Source organism: Trichoderma harzianum (genome assembly GCF_003025095.1).
Source record: "Trichoderma harzianum CBS 226.95 unplaced genomic scaffold M431scaffold_10, whole genome shotgun sequence".
In the NCBI taxonomy this organism is placed as follows: domain Eukaryota; kingdom Fungi; phylum Ascomycota; class Sordariomycetes; order Hypocreales; family Hypocreaceae; genus Trichoderma; species Trichoderma harzianum.
Window position 1 is genome coordinate 981,204 of NW_020209258.1, and position 22,905 is coordinate 1,004,108.

General features: G+C 48.7%; 6 protein-coding genes across 6 annotated transcripts; 3 read left to right on the forward strand and 3 right to left on the reverse strand.

Annotated features, from left to right (window-relative positions):
• Positions 1–1,604: 1,604 nt before the first annotated feature.
• On the forward strand, positions 1,605–2,555 carry M431DRAFT_121060 (hypothetical protein; the record flags this gene model as incomplete). The annotated part of the gene is made up of 2 exons (XM_024912119.1): positions 1,605–1,764; positions 1,831–2,555. 2 exons carry the CDS (start codon positions 1,605–1,607, stop codon positions 2,553–2,555), a joined length of 885 nt encoding a protein of 294 aa, XP_024772025.1.
• Positions 2,556–4,114: 1,559 nt separating this feature from the next.
• On the reverse strand, positions 4,115–10,327 carry M431DRAFT_18684 (hypothetical protein). Its single transcript, XM_024913186.1, has 3 exons — positions 6,634–10,327; positions 5,612–6,572; positions 4,115–5,549 (listed from the first exon to the last, which is right to left on the reverse strand). Exons 1-3 carry the CDS (start codon positions 9,868–9,870, stop codon positions 4,234–4,236), a joined length of 5,514 nt encoding a protein of 1,837 aa, XP_024772026.1. The 5' UTR covers positions 9,871–10,327; the 3' UTR covers positions 4,115–4,233.
• A 1,350-nt stretch (positions 10,328–11,677) lies between these two features.
• On the forward strand, positions 11,678–13,203 carry M431DRAFT_510519 (hypothetical protein). Its single transcript, XM_024919497.1, has one exon. It carries the CDS (start codon positions 11,711–11,713, stop codon positions 13,193–13,195), a length of 1,485 nt encoding a protein of 494 aa, XP_024772027.1. The 5' UTR covers positions 11,678–11,710; the 3' UTR covers positions 13,196–13,203.
• Positions 13,204–13,373: 170 nt separating this feature from the next.
• Positions 13,374–14,748, reverse strand: M431DRAFT_90983 (hypothetical protein; the record flags this gene model as incomplete). Its single annotated transcript, XM_024924204.1, has 4 exons — positions 13,374–13,772; positions 13,920–13,946; positions 14,024–14,161; positions 14,260–14,748. The coding sequence occupies 4 exons, from the start codon at positions 14,746–14,748 to the stop codon at positions 13,374–13,376; spliced, it is 1,053 nt and encodes a 350-aa protein (XP_024772028.1).
• A 1,254-nt stretch (positions 14,749–16,002) lies between these two features.
• Positions 16,003–17,292, forward strand: M431DRAFT_43373 (hypothetical protein; the record flags this gene model as incomplete). The annotated part of the gene is made up of 3 exons (XM_024915124.1): positions 16,003–16,032; positions 16,101–16,698; positions 16,763–17,292. Coding segments are annotated over 3 exons (1,158 nt in total), but the record flags the coding sequence as incomplete, so codon positions are not given.
• A 2,934-nt stretch (positions 17,293–20,226) lies between these two features.
• Positions 20,227–21,293, reverse strand: M431DRAFT_91651 (hypothetical protein; the record flags this gene model as incomplete). The annotated part of the gene is made up of 2 exons (XM_024924282.1): positions 20,227–20,353; positions 20,422–21,293. 2 exons carry the CDS (start codon positions 21,291–21,293, stop codon positions 20,227–20,229), a joined length of 999 nt encoding a protein of 332 aa, XP_024772030.1.
• Positions 21,294–22,905: the final 1,612 nt, after the last annotated feature.

The window sequence follows — 22,905 nt, forward strand, 5'->3', positions numbered from 1 at the left end:
GAACAGCAAGATAGACAGGTTCATCTATTAAGCCACATGTGCATCCGCCACTCGGTCAGATCATGGCGCGATCTGCTAGTTAGCCAAGACTCGCCAATCAAGATGCTAAGACGGGGGCCAAAAATAGACAAACAGCTCGATCGATTGACGGAATCGAAGGCCCCTCTCTACGGAAAACCCCCACTTAGACTTGCTTGTGGGGGACAGAAGACAGGCAAGACAAAGAGATGGAAGACGATCTCCCGGAAACCAGTAGAAGTTCCTGGTGAAAATATAATATACGTGTAGAGATCTGCAAGATTGGAATTTAAGATTCCATTAGCCTTCAACTCCGTTTCAAATGATCATCATGAGGAACTGCAGATGACTTTTCGTTGCCAACTCCCGTTGATGATGTTATCACTCACCTTAGTCCCATGCCGATATTAATCGCATTGACGGAGGTGGCCGCCTTCCGGCTAGCTGCCAAGAAAAAGCAGCCAAGAAACGCCGATGAGATTTTCGGGAGCCATGTGCCGCGCACCGACAGCCGTTTAGACAACCGTCTTGGCGGTCGTATTGACATTCGTACGTGCGTCCGCGGACAACCACACAGCAGAGGGTTGTCAAGATTGCGTGTACAGATGGATATACGAGTACTGTAACTGTAACCGCATCAACACCACAACCCCGCAAGTGATCTGAGCTGCTGCTGCTGCAATCCAACCACATGATATCGTGAGCATGAGAAAGGATCGCGACATCGCCACATCCTTCACATTCCTCTCCTCTTCATGAGTGGCCCGCTTGTGATAAGAACTTCCCAAATAGGCAACTCGCTGCACTTAGACTTAGTATTAGCTTCACCATAGCCTCTAGCCTCCAACTAACCCCGGCACTTTTATAGTTGGAGAAAGACGCCATACTGCCTGCAGCTGTTGAGATAATATGTCACCAGCCTGAATATACCGATCATGCTAACCACACAAGGCACGTTTAATGCTAGCGCACTGCGGAATACGCCCCCTCACGAAGTCTAAGTTGAAGGTGATATCTCGTGCCTCCGGCGCTACGGCATCTGCTATCCGATCAACACCAATCCAAGGTCAATGGGCGGAGGTTTTTTGAGCCGAGCGCTACGTACGGGGGCCGGGGAACGGGAGGGGCTTTTTCAAGAGTTCCTTAACATCTACGGACGTTTTCCGAAAACAGAAGCTCATCAAAACTCTGCAATTGTGTACGGGCGTTTTCCGATCAAACATACGGAAACTATGTGCGCTGAAGGAATTTTGGAAAGGCGTTCGTAGACATGTCGAGTCTCGTATCTGGGCTCTCGATTAGGAACGTAGTACTCGTACTTTTGAAGTTTGTTGTTTAGATCACGATGCAGCTGCGATAAGACTTCCGATATAGGCAAGTCGCTGGACTTAGACTTGGTGATTCCAAGGGAGTTGTGAGGATGAGGCGGATGTTGAGAAACACATAAAAGGTGCGCTCTGGACATTGATTCAAAGGCTTTTGATTCAGCACCATCTCGCAACAGCTCACTCGAACCAGTCTGAGCAAAGAGTCAGTTTGACAAGTCTGTCCTATCATCAAAGAAGAAGCTTCATCACTACTTCAAAATGTCTGTGGCACCACCCCCCCAGGGCCTTGGCAGCAACTTCAACTACTTCCTTGCGGATGGAGGCAATGCCATTACTGGCCTCAACGTTGAGATTACCTTTGCCGAGCCTCTCATCTCTGCCTCAAACGGCTTTGGCTTCCAGCTCAACGGTTATGCCCGTAAGTGACTCTAAGTCTTATTGTTCTTATTTGTATACCAAAATGCTAATTCGTATATGTTGGCAGAGGAGCTTGCCGGCGCCCCCAGCACCACCCCCAACTGGCAGCAATATGTAGTCTTCTCCCAGCCCGGTGACCGAACTCTCTACGGTATCATTGATAACTGGTCTGGCACCGTTCCCGCCAACACTTATCAACAAGTCATCAACAGCGAGTCCACGATCACAACTCTGCCCAAGGCTAACCAGATTCCCGCCGGTGCCGTCATCAACATCATTCCCACCTTCAGCTCCACCAATGTCATCACTGGAATTACTTACGTCTACACTCCTCCCGGTGGCCAGGCCGTTTCCACATCCGTCACCTTGACCAGCCTTCCCGTCTACGGCACCAACCGGAAAATCACTTCCGCCTATGAGTCTCCCATCTCCGCGCTGACCCTCAACATTGTCGGTGACTACAACGCTGCTGACGGACACTTCACCTCTGGCTCGGGTACCATCGTCTACACTGCCAACCAGCCCCTGACTGTTCTCACCACCGAGCCCAGCTACACCGCGTTCCAGGACGGCACCGGTGAGACTGCCAACACTGTCTACGGCCAGCTGCCCACCTCCAACAGCAAGACCATCACCCAGACCTGGGGCATTGACAGCTCCGGATCACCAAGACTCGGACCCGCTACCCACGGTATCCCCCTGCCCATCCCCCCCAGTGCTTGGAAGGCGAAGCAGGAGAAGCGACGCAACGCTGCCGGCGTTGAGAACCGCTCTATCGAGGAGGTTGAGTAAATGGATGTTTGGGAGGAGCAGTATGGTTGTGGGCATAATGATGTAAAGTCGAAGACCATCATTTATGCGCAAACACGATGATTTTCTTGGATGATGTCTATAAAAAATGAACATGGTCGAGTCCAAGACACATTCCGCTTGATTCGAATTCTCAATCAACTCCGAGAGGAGGGTTGTAAATAGTATCGAAGCATTTAACAAAATAAAACTTTGTCAAGCATACTTTTGCATTTCCAATGCTGCAAGTGATTAATACAATATGGTAAAGACCAGTATACTGAGGCTCAACGTCGTAGAGGTCTAGTATAGCAAAAGGCTTGGTGTGATGGTGGAGGAGCAAAAGAGCCGCTCACCTTTTCTCTCTGAGATAGAGTTTTCCTTTTCTCTCCTAGCACAATGAAAGTATACTATCCCGCCAGATGAGACAAAAAAGTCGATTTCCACAAAGAGGAACCAATTTCCATCACATGAGTGTCTTGAGCTGTCACAGATGTTGGAAGATCTCCTGCGCGAATGCCAAGAAGTGTATCCCACTCAAATATAGAATAAGAATACAATATATAGACACTGGGGAATTATTGGCTGTCATCTTGGATAATAGAAGAGAAGAAGGAAGAGGAGCCCCTTAATCTAGCATCAAGACGTTGGCCCGCTTAAAAATGTCTTCTTCATCTACAAATACACTTGTTATATATTCCGCCTGGGACTAATACGCCTAGTGCCGCTCGTCTGTAGCGGGAGAACAGTCGATATCGACACCTATATCATCACGATTTAACGAGCACAAATGTCTCGATACACGTTAGACGTTAAAGTCTTCAAGTTGGTAACTAAAGGTGGCTAGACTGCCAAGTCGATTCAATCTCTTGGCTCGGTCTGGGCATCGTGGGGGCGAAAAGGATGGGGGATCGTCAACTCTTCACAGCAACTTTAACCTCCCACAAGGCCTAAAGAGACTCCAATTTCTTCCACAATAACCAACAGCAGCAGGAAGATCATACACCATAAGCAAGTTAGTTTCTGACTCATGAGTCTTTCACAGCATTTTTAACATCCCTCGAGGCTAGGAAAGTGACCCCATTTTCATGCAGGATAGCCAATCACAACCCAAAGCTGCGGAATTCACTGAGGTGGCATTCTTTCACAGCAATTTTAGCCTCCCTCGAGGCCAAGAGAGACTCCATTTTCTTGTAAGATGGTCAACAACAGTAGGCTCTTGGAGGATGACCAGTAACCTTAAGAGTCAAGCCAGCCACCAACCAGAAATCTTTCACAGCAATTTTAACCTCCCCCGAGGCCTCAAAAGGCTCCATTTTCTTGCAGGATGATCAGATTGTTACATCACAATAGTTCTCTGCGGTAATTCGCGTACTCAGCCTTGTATCCCATCCAACAGGTGCACTTCACAACATTCTACGCTATAAAGTCTATCTCATGCTACCTGAGTGTAATAAAAAAAAGTCACTCATTATCTGGTGCTTGAGTGACTCTCAAACCTGAAAAATTTTCCAGATCAAGTAAAACCAACTTTACACAAAGCACAATTCACATCCATCAATCACATTATTAAACAAGTAAAAAATGAAAAATTGTATATACTTCATAAATCGTAAAATTACAATCCAATCGCTCAACCCCCCCTTACGCCATTCAGAACCATCCAAAAGCCAAAACATCACTAATTCAACTCAGTAACATACCCAATCTGCCTCCTCGGATCCCCCCCAGAACCAGCCAACCTCCCCGCCAACTTCTCCTGACTCTCAACCAACCTCCTCTGCGCCTCCAACCTCCTCTGGATCCGCGACTCGGCCGACACCTCGATACGGTCAAGCTCCTCCCTCTCGCCGATACGCATCTCAATCAGCGCGCGCGCGTTACCCGCCCGCTCAGAGTTGAGCTTGTTCTCCCACTCGAGGGCCTTGCGCTGCCTAGCCTCCTCGGCCTCGAGATCGGAAGCGGCAAGAGCCCGCGAACTCGCCAGCGTAGCTTCCGTCACAGCTCTCTGCTCAGAAAGACGTCGCCTAAAGGCATCGTTCGCGAGACTCTCTTCGAGCTGGGCCTTGGAACGAATAGTAGCGAGGTCCTCGGACTGCAGCCTTCTGCGACGGGCATCCTCCATCTCTGCTTTTTGTGAATGTATCTGCTGCTCTACAGATGCAATTTCTCGCTTCCTGGCTAGTGCAAGGGCAAAGTCCTGAGATTCTTCAGCCAGCCGCTCCGAGCGGGCCTTTCGGACTCGCTCTCTCACTTCCAAATCTTCCGGTAATCCGACGGCTCCCTCGGGCTGGTTGCCTTCTTTGGCATAATACACATCCGTCGCACGGCTTGCGCGAAGAACAGAAAGGAGCTGGTCATGAGCATCGAGCGACGCCAGAACCTTGGTTATATACATTGTTGGTGAATAGACAAATGTTTCGTCTGCGTACTGGTTGAATGGCTTGTTGATGTGCTTCCACATGCCGCTCTTCAACAACGCCCGTGTGGTAGATACAGGATCCGTTGCGTCGAAGCAAAGGTATAATATGGACTTGCCGTCCAACTTGATGGTTAAATCGGATCCTGAATCCACAAGGAACGTCATGACCTTTTGCATTTTTCGTTCTCGCTCAGGCGTCATCTCTCCAGCATCGGACCCGTGCAGACAAACTTCCCCTAGGGCGCTGCGACCGTTGTGGAGTGGACTAGGGAAATCCGGATCGTGGCCTGCTTCCATCAGGACTTTAACAGCTGGAAGATTGAGATCTCTGGCGGCGTTATGCAGTGAGCCGTCGTCCTTTGACGGTTCTGCTGCAAGGAGGCTGGACATCATTTGAATGGCGACATCACCACTGAGGTGAGTGACCATTGCCATTGGAGTTCTTCCAAGAAAGTCCATGGCGTCAACGTCAGCTCCCTCCAGCAAAAGCAACTTTACAATATCTGAGCGACGTTCCCGAACAGCTAGCATCAGAGGGGTGGTCCCTGATAACTTGGTCCCAATGTTGACCTTGGCTACTCTGAATGTCAGCAAGATACTCTACTAATTACGAATGGATGGTGCGTAATTCACTTGCCTCCTCGCTCTAGCAAAATCTGAATCAGATTAGAACTGACTTTCTTTTGCGGCTGGGCAATGGCCCATGTGAGGAGCGTCATCTCCTCTTCTTCCTCAATCTCAGGATGTAGCTTATATAGCATGGACTGGTCATGATAATAACCAGCATCCAACAGCGTCGTCAAAATGGTCGAGGAGCGAGGATACTGTGAGATGGCTTTTCCCAGCACCGGCATGGAGCCAGCACGCGTTGCCATGACATCAACCCGGACGTCTCCCTCATGATAATCCGCAAACATCTGGAAAAGCTCCAAAACCACATCCTGGGTTAGAGCAGTGTCGAATATGCTGTGGAAAGCAAACGTGAGAGTCTCTGTGGATGGGTGACAGGCGAGCAATCGGTGAGTCCATTCAATGTTTGCTTGGGATGCAGCCAGTCGCAGAGGCTCTCCATTCTGGTAGTCGACATTTGGGCCATGCGCGGTGAGGACGTCGAAAAACACCTCGGCGAGTTCCAAATTCTCGCCAGCATGCTTCATAATTTGGACGAGTGCCTCGCTAAGAGCGTCGCCCTTTGCACCCTTATCCAACAGCATCCCCGCTGTTTCCAGACCAGATGGCGTAAACCAAGCCTCAAACTTGTCGGCCTTGAATGAGTTATTAAACGCCATGTTAATATCCTGCTGGGGGATTTCAATGTCCAATAGGAGAGCCAATGTTGAGGATAGTGACTTCTCAGCAGCATCAACCAAGGTCTTGCATCCGTTGGCCAAAGGTGAAGCACCGTACTCCAGCAAAAGCTTCACCAGTCTCTCCTCTGAATCTTCTTCATTGACCGCGTCGTTTAAGGTAATATGCAAGTCTTCCGCAACGGGCAGGCCCGCTTTCATAAGATCGCTAATTATGAGATATCGATCATCACGGTTCAGGTTCCAGCAAGCTTTGAGTGCCCGAATCAACGTAGGAGGAGACACTTTCTTCTACAAAATCCATTGGTTTAGTGTCGTACAAAACGATCAAGGGCAGAGTTTCTTTACTCACCTGGCTATCGCCTTCATCCCAGACCCCAAGGAGGAGCTCTAGGTTCTTGATAAAAGCACTTCGTGTAGCCGCAACAACAGCCTCGCCATTGCTATAATTCGGATCCGCCCCAGCCACTAATAATACTCTTAAGATGGCCTGGCCGCCGTCTCCATACCTTGCTGCCGATTCCAGCTGCGCATCCACAAGCTCTCCTCTAAACCCCTTGCCCAGAAGCTGTTCAAAGATCATAGCTCGTTTGCTCAGGTCTCGGACTTCGGTAGCTGCCTGAAATCCTTCTTCCAGAGTCGTATTGTTCACCGCCATGTCTGTTCCTAGAAGAACCTTGAGTACTTCCACAGACCCCCCACGGCATGCTTCTATAACCGCTTGGCCATTGTTTTGCGACATGCTTGCACCATGAGACATGAGGATATCGCCAAGCTTGACATCGCCTTCACGAGCAGCGACTAGCAGAGCATTTGACGCCGCGGTTGGCGATATCTCATAAGCCAATAAGCGTTGGCACAAGGCATTTCTAGTTGTGCGGTTCTTAATTTCCATTGCCTTGGTCAGCGCCGAGCTACGGTTTCCAACCGAATGATTGGAGCATTGTAGCAAAATGTCAGTTACGTCGGCAGATTCTCTTGATATGGCGAGAGACAGAGCTTCGCCGTCTGAGGTATCAGCCTTGGTTGATAAAATCCGTATTAGGCCAAAGTCTTCGGGGTACGTCTTGATTGCATGTATCAATGCCCGGTTGACTTCTTGTGGTGATACTCCAGCCTCCACAAGCTTCGTGGTCAACGTCTGTCTATTCATAGGATCTTGCAGCCGCAAAGCGTGAGGAAGCGCATAGCCCAAAGAAGCTTGGCTCAGACGGCACTGGGGTCCGAATAACAGATCAACAATCTGTATCTTGCTACCCCTTATTGCATGGCACAAAGAGGCGGCTTGGTACGCATTCGGATCGGCTCCGGACTCCAGCAATATTTTGAGCGTATTGAGTGGTGGCTGCGCTTGGCTGAGATCTCGCGAGATGAACTGCACCTCTTGAGCAAGGATGCTATCCAAATCTTCTTTTCGATCAGATTTTGGTAACAAAGTTCTCAATTTCACAGTCTTTCCGTCGGATGGAGGGGTCGAAGCAAGGCTCTGTAGTGCTTTCGAAATCGATTGGCTCGTGGGCTTTCCTAGGCTCGTAACCAGTCCAAGGACCTTTGGGTCGGGATTAATCGTAGCTTTGGCCATAGCCGCACCGTCAAGCGCATTGACGTCGGCATTACCGTGTTGGAGCAACAGCTGAAGCAATGACATGTCGACAGGCTTCTCACTCAATGTTTCTGACAAAGCCGTTGCGACTTCGACGACGCCGGTGGCGGCGCCCGCTTGGAACAGCAACGTCATGATATCGAATCTCGCTCTATGATCATCAACTCGCATAGCGTCGTGCGTTCTTGCTGCAGCCGTTTGTGGAGTCACTTTCTTCAGTAAAGGAGCGAGTAGACCGACATCTTTCTGTGAAATGAGAGGAGCTAGCCCAGCGCCATTATTGAAGTTTACGTCTGCGTCCTTTTGTAGAAGTAGGTTGATGAGTGCCTTGTCTCTCTTGGAAATGTCCTCACCAATAGCATCCTGAAAGGCAGCATGTAAACTGGATGCAGGCACCGATTTCTTTATAAACAGCTCGACCATTTGATACCGATCTGCTCCAGTCAACCTCATGACAAGTGGAAATACAGTTGTGAGTGTGCTAGCCGAAGGGCGTGCGGTCAAGAGCTTCCTTGCCAGCTCAATATTCGACTGCATAACGGCGGCAGAGAGAGCTCTTCCGTTTTGGTAATCAATTGATGCTACGGCATGGCGCCCACCATTCATGGGTTTATTATGTCCGTTGGCTTGCGATGCTGAGAAGTAAGGGTTGAGAAGTAGCTCGACGGAATTCACATCACCAGCCTCGACAGCATCTACGAGGACATGGCTGAGAGCATCACCGTTGGCTCCCTTCCTAAGCAAAAGACTTAGCAAGGTGTAGCGGACTTCGGGGGCAGCTTGCTTTGGAATGGCCGACACACAACTCGACGCAGCTGGAGGGCTGAGGGCTGTTCTGTCGTGAAGAAGTGAGTTGACTAGGTCTAGCTGTCCGCGAGCAATGGCGCCCTTGAGCATCGAAGCATCGTTATACTCGATAGATGCACCATACATAGCTAGCAGGTTAGCCATGTCGTAAAACTGGGTTTCGCAAGATAGTTCGAGCGCCTGGGATAAAAAGTCTCCTCCAGCACCGGCACAAAGCAAGAGCTCTGCCAGCTCTAGTTTGGAATCCGGATTCATCGATGGATGTTCAAAGGCAGCTTGGAAGGCGTTGTCCAGGCCTGGTCGCTGTGGTGGCCTGTTTCCCATGATGATGGCAACGGCAATGTCCTTGCGTCCCAATTCGACTGCCTGCTTCAAGGCTTCGGCTTGCTTGTGATTTCCATCCGCAGTGGAGCGGCTAAGATAGAGAACGCTCTGTAAGTTGCCCGCTCTGGCGGCGTCAATCATGGCGTCCGAGATTAGGTCGTCGGGAGGTCGGCCCTCTGACTGAAGGACCAGGCTGACGATGGCCGACATTCCATGAAGCGAGCAGGCATGGCGAAAGGCGGTTTGTGCCTCGGTCAATCGTGAGGTGCTGGCGCCGTACCTCAGCAGATTCTCCACCATCTGCGCATTGCCGCTCCGGATGGCAATAGGAAGAGATGCGTCGAGGGCCAGAGTGTCAGCATGGGGAAGCAGGACCCGGACCATGTCCATTAGGTTTCTTTCCACGGCAGACCTCAGCAGCTGCGTGCGGCCATCGAAGCTATCCAGGCTCTTCCTCCTATTCAGGATACCACTCTTCTGCTGCTGGGCGCCGGACAAATCAACACCAGCGGCCGTCAGCCTTGAGAGGAGGGCCTCGGCCACGCCCGGAGAGCCGGAGTTGGCGATCCACTGCCCCAAGACATCGACAATGTCCTTTGCGTCCAAGCCCTTGCCCTTCTTCAGGTTACTCGAGGAGAATGCGCGACTCAGCCCGCTCTTGGGGCGCGTCTTTGCTGATTCAGCCGCCTGTTGCTGGATGAGACCATCGGCCACCTGGTCGTCTGCGGGAGTGCGGAACGAGGGCGGGCGCATGGGCCGCGATAAGGGCGGAGGGATCTTGGGGAGCTCGATGCCCCATTGCTGCGACAATTGAACAATCCTGCGCTGGCGCTCGTCTGGCGTGAATGAAGGCATGATTTGGTGCTGCTAATGCTAGACTTGTGGCGCTGGCATTTGGTGGTGGGAAAACGGTCGAATCAGCAGCGGTCGTTTGTCGCAGCCAGGAATGCGCGATGCTCAATGGAGCAAGCAGCAGTTCCAGCTAGGCATGAGATGAAGCTTGATGTTGGCCCTGCTCTGCTCTGCTCTGTTGGTGTAAGATGTTGGATGTTGAATGTTGCAAAAAGAAGAAGTAGAGCTCAAGTTGGATATTCAATGTTCACGTCGCCTGAAAAGGTGAAGGTGCCTTTCGAAATGCCCAAGCCTCAGCTCTATTAAGAGCTACAGCACAGACGGGTAGGGGACCTGTTCAGCTAAGTGGGGGCGGGCGCTTGCCGCTGGTAACAGCTAATAGGCCTACTCGCTTCGTTTGAGGCGCCAAAAGAGGCAGCCCAGGCTACGACAAAATAAGGAGGACAGTAGACCTAGTCAAAAAAGACCTAGAGTTGAGGAACTGTGGTAGTAATTCGATGATTGGAATTGGACGGTATCATTCAGAAAAACAAACGGCAGGTGAAGGTTTATTGTATGGAGAACAATGCATTTACGCTAAAACAGTTTCGTCATATGGACACAGTAACTGGCAACTGTAACATCCTTGTCGTTAGACAACGTTGAATCCTTTGGCCTCAATTGTTACTGCAGCCAACGGTGCCTTTATTTTGTACCCCCTGGGCGCTTGGAACGGGTTGCTGCATAGCCGTCAATCGGCACTGTATTTCTAGCGCCTGGCCCAAGCTCCACATCGTGCTATCAATACCCGTTTAGGCCAGTTTGGTGGCATCATGGCTCACAGTGTCGACAAATGGCTTGAAACGGTACGGCAATGACTTTAATGTGAGAGGTCTTTTAAGAACTGAAGATGAAACATCCATGAAAGTTGATGAGATGCTGATGTTACTTGCATTGTAACTTTAGGCATAATGACAGCAATTAGCATCAAATATCTCAACCAGTATCTCTCTACCCCATGTCCCCCTCATTGTCCCTGCAAATTTCCACCAAGCAGTTCCCATCATCCAATGCCCACAATCCTTCGTATTCACAGTTAGCAGCGCCCCCCCTGGTCTGTCACTCAGCCACACGCCTCCCTTTGCAGCAACTATTTGAATCATGCATCAAAGCTAAAAGACTCGCGTCGCTCCCCTGCACCGCCTCAAACCGCCCTGGATTTACTGTGGGAGGGTTGCGCGGCCATCCACTCTGGGCACTTGTCAAGACGTCAATTAGACTTTGAGCGGGCAACGGATGACGACTGCTTATATCGAAAGTCTGAGACGCTTATTCTTTTTGTTTTCTCTGTGTCCACTTCTTTTCTTTTCTTTTTATAAGCCCAAATACAGTTGTGGGGGTCCAAGTATCATATAACGGCAACTGTGTAGTCGTGTACATGTGTAAACGTCTCAACTGCTAAAGAACAGGGCTGCCGTGTTCGCCATCTCACCACTGTCTAGATGCATCCCATCTACCGACATGTGATTTTTATTTGCATCCAGGCATTAATGATCCAGTATCCTAGCGATTACAATATAAACATATGTTCTATTAAATGCGCGTAGGCAGTATTAATGGAAGCAACAAAGTCACTTGGGGCTTAACCGTACCTAGTCTTAATATAAGCGCCTAGACTATTTCGCCCAATCACTTCCTCCCATGTCTCGTCACGAGAGTCGCAGACAATCGTTTTTGAGATTTCACTGTTTGCCAGCGTCAGAGATTCCAAAATCATGCTCCGTCATCATACCAAAAGAGCTCTTTGTAAATTTACCCCTCATTTTGCCGTCTCGAAATTGACCTGCGGAATACCTGTACATGCATGTGTCGAACCAACAACAGATTGGCATCAAACCCCACAAGTCTTCATTATCCTTCAGCGCTATTTAATACCCCTTATGTCCTCCCCCCTCTTATTGATGTTTTGCCTCAAAACTCCAATTGTACCAAAGAAATAAACGCTTCAGTCATGGAAAAGTCCGCCAAGCCTAATCGTTCGGCATCGTTGGAGCTGCTGGCGCCCGAGATACTGCTGCAAATCGTCACCAAACTGCCCGGCCTTGACACCCTCTGGAATCTCATGAGGGCGTCGCCTCATACATGGCGCGTATTCGATCGAAATGCTCTAGTTATTATCCAAAGCATTCTCTCTGGGCCAAATTCTGTAGTACCCTCAAGCACCTCGGAACTCATAAGAGCAGTCATCCTCGTACGCTCTGGAATTCTTCCATTCCGAGACCTGCAAGATCTCAAAAAGAATTTCCTGATGCGTCAGTTTCAATCTGGTCCTCATCTGTATATGAAAGATCCACTCGTCCCCGAATTACTTGCGACCTCCACTATACCAGTAGCAGCACTCCGATCAGTCGTTGCAACCGCATATCATCTATCTTCTCTAGCTCAGGCATGCTTAGAATCATGCCTAGCGCGAGTAAGAGATCCAAGCTTCAGGCCAATGCACGCTTTTGATCCAGAACCTTTTTACTTGGGACAGATTAAACCTGAAGATCACGTTTTCGTCGGTACCCCCGTCAAAGTCGTTGACGCAGGGGAACCTACCTGGATCGAAGAGATGAGAGCTTTACGCGCCATGTGGGTTATACAGCTGATAGGTGAAATGCAATGCCTAGTCGAAGACAGGGCGGAAACGATAAACTGGTCGGATGAAGATGTTCAGACGCTCAGCAGCATGGAAGCACCAGATTTTGTGACAAATTCGCTCCACTTTAGAGAGGAAGAGATAAAAACTGCGATGTTGTATGCGAGGACTCTTGGAGATACGAAAAAGAACACATATTATCGACTACCCCGGGCTCCTTCAACCGCTGTATGTGCCAGGCGGACAATGACTTCTCCAAAGCCAAACGGGGATGCACCAGTGGCGTATGGATTTCGCCGTGGTGACGAGATCCATTTCTTGAAAAGAGGCTCTCCCGTGCCCGAGGATGGTGAACCTATGATCAGCTTTGCCTCGAAATGGGGCCAAACTGAAAACTACCTGTACCGCCCGAATCCTGGTATGTGGGCCTTCAAAGACCTTACAGCAGGTAGGGTAAGGATGATCTCGCCCCTCGAGGGTGTCAAGTTTGACTCTTTTCGCCCACTAGGCCTTGCCTTTTGGGATCGATGGAGGTTATATCTGTTGGGATTAACATGGGGAGGGGGTGAGGAATGGACAGTGAATGGAGAACGGCGTTTGCCATGGTTTTATCATTTTGCCATGGAAAGTATTCTTCCCCCTGAAGAGGTTGCTAGTGTAAAAGCTGCGCTTCGGGAGAAAAGGAGGCTTGGAATAATAACTCGATAGGGCGCGACGCCCTTTTTCAGATTTATATATGAACTTTTGATTTTGAATTGCAATATTTTGAACAATTTAAAAACCTATATTGCTCCAATCCATCTCTTAGTCGTTATCAAGCACAATTATAACGGGTACCTTGCTCCAGCAGCAGAGGAAGGTTACTCTATCACTTTCAAAGCGTAAGTCATGGCGCAGTGACATAGAATAGAAGTACAATGCTTGCAGCGTCAGCCCCATCAATGCCGTCACTTGGGATTGTATAGGGGTTGGTATCGCCAACAAATGTATCAACCTTATTGATGGTCTTTATTCCCAGTGCTGCTTTGTGAGTCATTAGAAGAAAAGCGACTCCCGATCCATTAGGACTACCCAGAACAGCATAGAACTCATCAGGATTTTGAGTAACGTCAAGAGTCAGGCGGCTATTCCAGGGTCCAATGGGTGGGACTGAGGGGCTGTCTTTGTATTTTTGACGTAGGGCTTGTAATATGATCGAGAGACTGTTTTCGTTTATGACAGTTGCCCTAAATATGTATTGAACGTTGCTCACGTCATCAATACCCTCCTCATCACAGGCCTTTGTCTGCATTAAGCCACGTTGCAAGGTTAGCAAGCTCTCCTTTGCAATTTAGAATCGGCATGCTCTTCTATGGAGTTGCCAATGAGAGTGATGAACAATGGGAAAGATGAGAAACCATCACAAAAGACAGAAATCAAGCAAGTCACGTACCCATTGCATCCATGCTGCATCACTCCACTAGAGACATGGTCAGTCATTTCGAGTAAAGAGAAAGAACAGATATTTTTTTATCAGGGTCTGAGGCGATAACTTACTCGACGAACATGTGTCGTAATCTCAGCTGCGACGAGATTCTTATCCTCTTTTATGGCAGCATCGACGGAAAAATTGTTATCAGCAATGATGACACCACGTCTAGGAAAGAAAGAGCTATAAAAGAATGCGCCCGACGGCTGCCGAAGAGGTCACTTGTGTCAGCATCTTTTGTCTAGCTATTCAGGATTCAAATTACTGCGACAATGCAAGAGCGTGGGAAAAGTTGCACACAAACAGCACCTACTGCGGACGTGACCCTCTCACTATTTTCGTCGTCCGGGTCAGACAATATCTTGGTTGATTTTTCGTGATCCCAACTTATGTCCTGCAAACTCCCGGAGACCCCAAGCCCTCTCAAAGCTGCGGTCAACTTAGTTCCGAAAAAAGGTGTACCAGCATCAGTGGCGTCTACCCATCCCTCTGCTGTTTCTATGCCATGCGTTTGCAAGTATGATGCAGCCTCTATTGGTGGAGGATCTGACTGTTTCTTGGCCATCAGACAATGAAGTCTATTTCCCTTTGGAATAGCGTCTTCATAGGAAAGAGCCCTTTTGGTGAGATTGCGAACCACGGGATCACGGTCAACTGTCCGTGCCGCAATCACTTGAGGATTTGGGCCGGGGTTCTGCGACGGTCCAGCATAGAGAAAGAGAAGAAGAGAAAAAGTAACCACAACGGAGTATGTGAAGAACGATCTCCACGAGAAAGAAGATTTTTTATCCATTGTAATTGTTGTTCAATTTTGGTGGTAGCCTTGCGCACAAAGCCAAGAAGGAAGCAGGCTAGGAAGTCTAAGGAAAATATTCTGGCTCATTTGGTATGGGAGAACCGCCGGATTATCAAGGGTTTGATTAGGCGGACAGAGGAAGAGGGCATCTGAGTATATGAGCCATAATAAACTAGCACCTCCGAGGATTTGATTGTATTAGACTGGCCAACAACGTGTGACGAGCCTCAACCCTTGACAAGTTTCAGTATCAGCCCATCATGACAACTTAGGTTACAATGCTTAGAAATCCGGACTATTGCTCGTCAATAGTCAATTTCTTCAATATCACTCCAGCCACCTTCCTTGATTGCGGACGACTACTTCAGCCTGATGGTAAGTGATGTTGGCTCATTGAGAGACTTTTGATAGATTCCTGCATTGGAGAGTCATTGCTGTTATCTTCATCAGCCTACCTTTTTCACAGTAACGTCCAACATGCATTTGAGGTATAAACTTGTGAGAGACTTGGGCCAATTAAATGAACCACTCCGAGGACTGGAACTATATTTTTTCAGCTGCTGTCAAAAGCTTGTCTTCTTCGATCTTGGCGTTGGCATAAAGCGGCACGTTAACCGTCTTGTCACTCAGCTAGCTAGACCAAATAAGGAACTTGCGTACCATTCAACCATTGAGGCTCAACCAACACCATTAACTAACCGCGCACTATACCAACAGATTGTGGTATAATTAGAGTAGTTAACGTTGTTGGACCGGATACTGCTAACGCTATGAGGGAGGTGGAACGACCTTGTCTTAAGGTCTAAACCAATTAAGCTTGTCTGAGCCTCCACGGCGCAATATCACATGGCATCAACTTTGATATCAACGGATCACCAACATCATGTTACTTCGAAGGATCCTTTCAAGTGGAGTTATACCAAAGGACGGGACAACCGTAGATAGTTTTCCCGGAAGACCAAATTCTGCATTCCTTTGTCCAGAAGAGCCCATCGTTATGGTGTAATACCTCAATGTAAATACAAAAGAGCCAGTCCACGCCATGATTATCCTAAAGATATATATTTAGAAACCCTATTCATATTAGCTCTTTACACTGGTTTGTCCCAGTTGAAACAATCAATGTCGTTCTTCCCAGGGCGATATCTGCCCGGAAGGCCCTCAACGATGTCAGTCATTAGAATTCTAAGTTTGTTCCTGAGTTTCTGTTTGACGACCAATGCTGTCGTTTCTCCTACAAACAATCCTTCGATTATGATCGTTGGAGACTCTATCTCACAGGTGAGAATATAGACGAAGCATCTCCAAACTCTTTCTCTGAGCAATATCAGGTGCTAAGACGTTCACAGGGCCGCAATGGTGATTTCACTTGGCGTTACCGCCTCTGGGAGTGGTTTCATAACAATGGCGTGTCTGTGAACTTAGTAGGTCCATACACAGGAACAGTTGAGCAGGATCCTGTCCAACCTGCCACTCCTCCACTCCCATATGGCCAAGACACGCAGTCAGGCCCCGGGCCTGTACGCCAGCTTGGTGGATACAACTCCGGTATTCCTTCTAATTCTGGATTTTTCAACGGAGGAAACCGTCATTTTTCAGCTTGGGGGCGCCAAATGGCCCAAGATATGAGCCTCATTCAAGGAATGGTCTCACAATATCAACCAGATTATATTCTGCTTGAACTCGGCTTCAATGATGTTGGCTGGTTCGTAAGTGATGCTTATGGAACATTGCAGAGCTTGACGGCTTTCATCAAGAATGCTCGCGCGGCCAAACCAGACATCGGGTTTGCGATTGCAAATATTCCTCAGAGGCTTTTCATCGGTGGCCGTGATGATCTCATTACCAAGACTGATGATTATAATGGTGCCTTGCCTAGTTTGTTTCTAAGTCTGTCTACCGCCGAATCCCCCATTAAACTAGTCCAATTTCGCGAAAACTATTCTTGTGAGTATTTTGATGCCTTGCCTGGCCAAACCCCTCAATTTGTTGTCTTCTAACGAGGTGAAAGGCAATCCTGATGGATGTCCTGCAGGATCTGATGGCTTGCATCCTAATGCTTTGGGAGAGTTCCAGATTGCAAAAGCATTTGCAAACACCCTCTCTCAGGGATTCAATTGGCCCGGCAATGCTTTCGTTATCAACGGCACTATTCCTGCACGGGCTTGCAGTACACCCGTCAATGTCAAAGCCACTCCAAGCACTTGCGGAATCACGGTGACGTGGGATCCGGTAGACGGCGCCTATGGATATATTGTGACGTCTGGGTTCAACGGCGCCGTAAGTTCCGTATTCAACGTAACCCAGCCAATGTATGCCACAACATGGACTGCTGCTGGTATTGAGTGGTTTTACCAAGTCCAGGCGTTTTGTTCAGACGTTCGCTCAGGAATAAGTGGTCAAGTCACAGCAACTGCAAACCCAACGTGTGCCCCAGGCCCTTCCAATGTTGTTGTCAGATCCACTGCAGACGGGATCGACATGTCATGGGATGCTGTTACAGGATATGACGTTGATGTATACGGCGCCATCTATTATGACCAGACCTCACAAGTCTTTCTCTCAGATTATGGGTGGTCAGGAACCTCGGCAAGTTATCATGGCATGGACGCCGGTGACCGTGTGGAGGTTGCAGTTGAAACTTGGGCTACTGTTGACGGTGTACTTTGTGCTGGCCTCCCATCCGGTGGAAAAGGCGCGATTGTTGGTGGAATCGTACCTGGTGCTCCAACTGGGCTCAAGGTAGCCACAATCAACGAGGGTGCAACTGTACAGCTCACATTCGACAGCAACCCCAACGCGTACGCTTATGGCTTTTATACTCGGTCTCTGCTGGAGCCAGACCAGCCCTACATACTGGGTGGCTACACTTCAGAAGTGCCCTGTATCGGGGTAACATTTCTGTTCCCAGGGGCCTGGAACTTTGAGTTTTGCGTGGTGGCATACAACGGAGATTCCTCGTCTCCAATGTCAGAGTGTGTCCAAGGCCCCCGAGACATCACTGAAGTCAACGACTGTCCAGCGTTGGTCGTACCGACGCCGAACCCAGACCCGACTCCAACCGTCACATGGTCGATTCCTGGAGCATCAGGTCCTGCATCAAGTAGCAGCGGCGGCGCCGTTGTGTATATTGACCCTACTATATGGCAATCCCCATCGCCTACAGCAGCCTGTGAGCCGCCTTGTACGCTCATCTTACCGCCATGGACACTCTCTTCCATGACGACAATCACCTTTCCGGTCGTCACAGAGACTATTGAAGAGACTTACCCAAAGACCACAACTGGTGTTGTTACATATCTCACAACTACAATTACAGTGTTCATCACGCTGCCGCCAGTCACGACATCCGTGATTGAGGTGTCTAACATCATCTTAACCACGGCCACTTCAGAAATCGTCCCTGTACGAAGCAGTATCATCGCACCGCCCGTAATCATTACGGAGCCCACTCATGGCATTACTTACACATATAAACCAGGCCCCTTCCCGACTGGCATTGACGTTGGCCCCCCTCCCCCAGGCCACCCAGGCAATATTCACATCTCAGCTGGGATCCCGGGACCTATCTGTCTCATTGGTTGTGGTCACCTCTGTCTCGTTAACTGCGGGGGCGGTTCAAGTGGCGGCGGTGGAGATGAATCACACGGATGCATTGGCCCTGGATGTGGACCAGGGTCGGAAGACGACTGTGTTGGTGAGGGATGTGAAGAGAATTCGACAACTTCCAAGTCAACCAAGGACTGTGCTACAGAGACAAACACTGAGTGTCATCAAGTCTGTACTACAAAGCCGTGCGCTACCGTTTGCAACACTTATCTTGGCTGTGACTGCACGACGTCTTCAGTGACAGACTACTGGGTATCGTGTCAGACACAATCATGTACTACTACTTCTTCGGATGTCATCACCGGCTGCTTTCTCACTGCAACTGCCACAACAACTGGCTCATATTGCCCGCTAGTCTCTGTCAATCCCACCACTGATGATGAGGGCGACGATGTCAACGTGTTTGGTAACATTGGATCCACGTTTAGTACAACGTACTCTGAGAGTGTCATTGTCAAGCAGACACCATATCCTGTTGTCAGTGGTTACGTGACCGTTGCTCAGACCGCCTACCCCATTCCCACCGTCAATTCCATCTCTACGACCACTTTAGACGGAACTCCTGCTGTCATTATTCCTTCATTCGTAGGAGTTACCATCTCTGTTACTTTAACAAATCTCCTCCCATCTACTTTCAGCAACCCTCCTGCTACTACCACAAAGTCGCCTTCCCCAGTATCGTCATCCACACCGTACCCAACCAACACGGCCATTAATGTTGGCAATGCCTACTGTTTCGACGGACTTGATGGCTACCTTTCTTTCTCCCTGGACGAAACACAGACCGTGGTCAAGTCTTTTTGTTCGGCTAGCTATGTTCTAGATCCAGACAACACGTTTGGTTTCGTGGAGGAAGTGGAGAGAGACACTTATAACGTTGTGGCCTCGGCAGGGTGGGCTCCTAATCAAGCTGGATGCGGAGCAAAACAGTCTTTCCCATTCGCATCCGACGAGATGAATTCCGAACTTTGCTTAGAGGCCTGGAGCACTGATTTCTTCTGTGAGAATGAAGATGACAGCTCGGAGAAGACAAGTTATGGAGGTGCATATGTTCTTGAACCTCCAAATACTGGTGGCTGCATTCTCATCTCTTTGTATGCCTACTCCAAGGTGGCACAGCCCTTGATCGGAAAGCCGTCGAAGCAACCGCTAATACCGCCGGTGTCTAATATCACTCATCCAGGAGACAAGTTCTCATGGAAGCATGGTAATAAGACTGGTGGGCATCAAATATGGCCTACTTCTAAGAACACAGCGTCCAAGAATCACGCCGAGCTTTTCAGTCAAGCAGATATTAGCCAACTTTTTAACAGCTCATTTAATACAACGTAGATTTGAAATGCGAGTGAATATATAGATAGAGCTCATAACGAGAATTAATTCATTCTATTACGGCCGATTTAATGTAAAGTGAAAGGTGACAGAATCGAGCTAATATGTATCACCACGAGTGTATGAGGTACTCGAAGTTGAAAAAGCAGCTTAACAAAGTAGATAAACACTAAACAGTGATAGAATCAAAAAGAAAGATTGTGTTGTATACCATGCAAATTGTGTTCCTTGTACTGATGTGTGCGCATATAATTGCAGCGCATGGAAGCGTGTAGGTGCAAGCCCCTCTTACTAAGACTCGCACTCATCTTACGTCGATATAGAGTCACTCTTGTCAGCATCGACATCATCGCAGCACAGCTTGCTAATGTTGACAACTGGCATGTATCCGGTACTTCTATTATTATGTGGTACACAACTGTCATTGTATCAATCTCATCGTGCGCCATCAAATACTGTCAGAAAATAGCACTCTTCTCTACAGGAGCCACCATGCAGCGCCAGTAGTATAATAAGATCTAGGCGTTATGTCTCTTAATCGTGAATGACAGTAGTCACAACACCAGGCTGAATCTTTTCTAATTTCTCAAGGAGCTCTGTCCAGACTTGCTTCTGAAGCACTTGGCCGGCTTCATTGGTTGCCCACTCCGGAATATGATCTCTAAGGGAAAACGTCAACATTAGCCATGTTCTAATCATCAGATATGGCGGGTTCTCGTAAAGACTTACTCTCGAATCTCACAAGACGTGAGATACTTTCCATGACTCTCCTCACCAGCCGCAATGCCATGAATCAGCGTCCGACTGCCCATCTCAGCACTCCGTCCCATTATCAACTTTGCGCACCACGCCTTGAAGCGCGTAAAGAGACCCAGCTCATGGTTAAGCTCAGTCTTGCACAGCCCAGGATCAACGACATTCACAATGACACCGGTTTCGGAAACAGGCTTCTGGGAAGCTAATTCACGCACGGCAAAATGCTCAAACAGCTTGGACACGGGGTATCGATTATCAAACAGGGGTTTCCACTTGGCCTTGTCGTTGAGGTCGTCGAGAATGCCCGTCTTGGGGAACTTCCTGATGCTCTCAAAGGCAAAGAATCCACCCATTGAGCCAACAACGACAATGCGAGGCTTGATGTCGTGCTTGCTCGCGCTGGCCTGAAGAATTGGAAGAGCTTCAAAGGTCAACAGAAGGTTGGAAATGAAGTTGACCGTCATATGAGCCTCGCTGCCCTCCTTGACCTGCCACTCAGCGTGGGAGACGCCAGCGTTCAGAACAAGAGCATCGATACGGTCGATCGTCTCCAGTCTCTTGCCAAAAGCCTTGACGGAGTCGTACGAGGCCAGATCCAGGGGCCACACTTCAATGACATCCTTACGACCAGCTTCTTTCTCAATGGTCGTCTTTGTAAATTCGCCCTTCTCTTCGTTGCGCACACCAATAACCACCTTCGCGGCTTCAAGTTGGACAAGGCGTTTGGCGACCTCATAGCCGAGGCCACCAGTAGCGCCGGTCACAATGTAAGTCTTGTCCTTGACGTCTTTGGTCTCGAGGGCAATGGGTAGGTCTTTTCTTTGGTTGGAGAAGAAGTCTGCCATGCATTTGGTAGGGAAATCGGGATCAGGCATTTTTGGAGGATGTAAAAGACGATGCGCTAAAAGAAATTGAGGAAAAGAGCAGGAGCAAAGACAATGAAAGAGGATGAAGAAAACAAAACTCGCACGCCGTACCAGACGTAATGTAGATGGAAAGGATGTGTGAAGGAGGAGGAGGGGAGAGAGGAGGAGGGGAGAAGGTCCAAGAGACTCGAGATTCGAGGACATCCCTCTCCCCTGGTCACAGGGCCATCCTCAACATTTCCTCCAATATCAACGTCCTGCATGATCCAGCCGCCCTCGTCTCGTCAGGCATCTGCCAGCTTAGTCAATCGCATCTGTTCGATATGACGACTGAGTAAAGCTGCCTTGTAAGTCAGTGGCCCGCTAGCAAGGGAGGATATGTAGCAGCGGCTGCCCTGCATTTCTCGTAAGCCCAGCCGAGCCAATCTGATCTGCCGTGCGACCTTTACTAGCCCCCGATTCGGCAGAGACAAATAAGTGGATGTTCTCATGCTAGTAATCCATCTACCGTCGTATCGTTCGTAAATACTACGTAGCTGAGTGTAGCCTAAATGTTTCACACGCAAATATTATTGTAGATGACTTAATCATACGATTAAGTCAGGGCATTAACCATGTCTCTCAAGGGCGTCAATCCATAGCAGCAGAATCCTGGTAATGCTATCACACCGCATAACTGAATCACTCCCATTGATCAGCCAAATCACAGTGAGACACGGAATCCAAGACATATTAGACGCCACACCGTAAATTTCCATCCCGACCACTTTGCGCTCATCAGACTCGGCTTTTTCAGTTCCTAAAAGCCGAGACATTGATTTCCCCTAAACTCCCGGACAATAAAAAAGAGATCCGGTGTCATAACGATTAAGTTTGGTTGGCATTTTAATCACACCTAGAGGGAGCTCGTCTACGGGTATGTACTTTGAATAAAACGATTCTAACGTAGAGGTTATTACACACTACCTAGTACATATATACTAAGTGACTCTTCAATCCACCTTTGTACCTCTCTCTCGTCCTCTTACAATGCGATGTCTTTCTACCTATATTAAACGATTCATCTACAGAGCCGCAGGTCACAAACGTCATAAATCCCTATGTTTCTCTTAATAATGTTGATTCGGCCTCTCCAAGTTGTAAGAGTGAAGTGAAGCTTGCTGTGACAGTGACGCCTGTAAGCACGACTAGCAATGCCTCACAAACTATTGGTTATCAAAAAAAGTTGGTGAAGCCTCTCGGGGGGGGGTTAAAATTGCTGTGAAGCTTGAGCAAGCTGCGCCTCAACACCATCATCGAATTTAATCCCTGGATGTGGTTGATGTGGCGGGGAACCAGACAGGACAAACTGACGTAGGATTCAAGATGCTTCTCTTTTTCTCACTTCTTCCGCCCACATTGAGAGGTCATAACACCGCACTACCAAATACCAGAGCCATTTAGCTCATCAAGAAGACTGAGGCTGTATCATTACAAGCAAAACACGACATCACACTCAATGCAAACACACCATGCAAATCAAACATCTAAGTGGAAGTGTCACGACCCAGCTCTTATGGTCGCGACAAGGGGCCTACAGGGTAGGCACTCC

Bases quoted from the DNA above. Each gene is read 5' to 3' on its own strand.
- M431DRAFT_18684 (XM_024913186.1), bottom strand. From the start codon at position 9,870: ATGCCTTCATTCACGCCAGACGAGCGCCAGCGCAGGATTGTTCAATTG. The intron at 6,573-6,633 runs GTGAGTAAAGAA...TGGATTTTGTAG, and splicing joins GGGATGAAGGCGATAGCCAG to AAGAAAGTGTCTCCTCCTAC. The intron at 5,550-5,611 runs GCAAGTGAATTA...CATTCAGAGTAG, and splicing joins GATTTTGCTAGAGCGAGGAG to CCAAGGTCAACATTGGGACC.
- M431DRAFT_510519 (XM_024919497.1), top strand. From the start codon at position 11,711: ATGTGTCGAACCAACAACAGATTGGCATCAAACCCCACAAGTCTTCAT.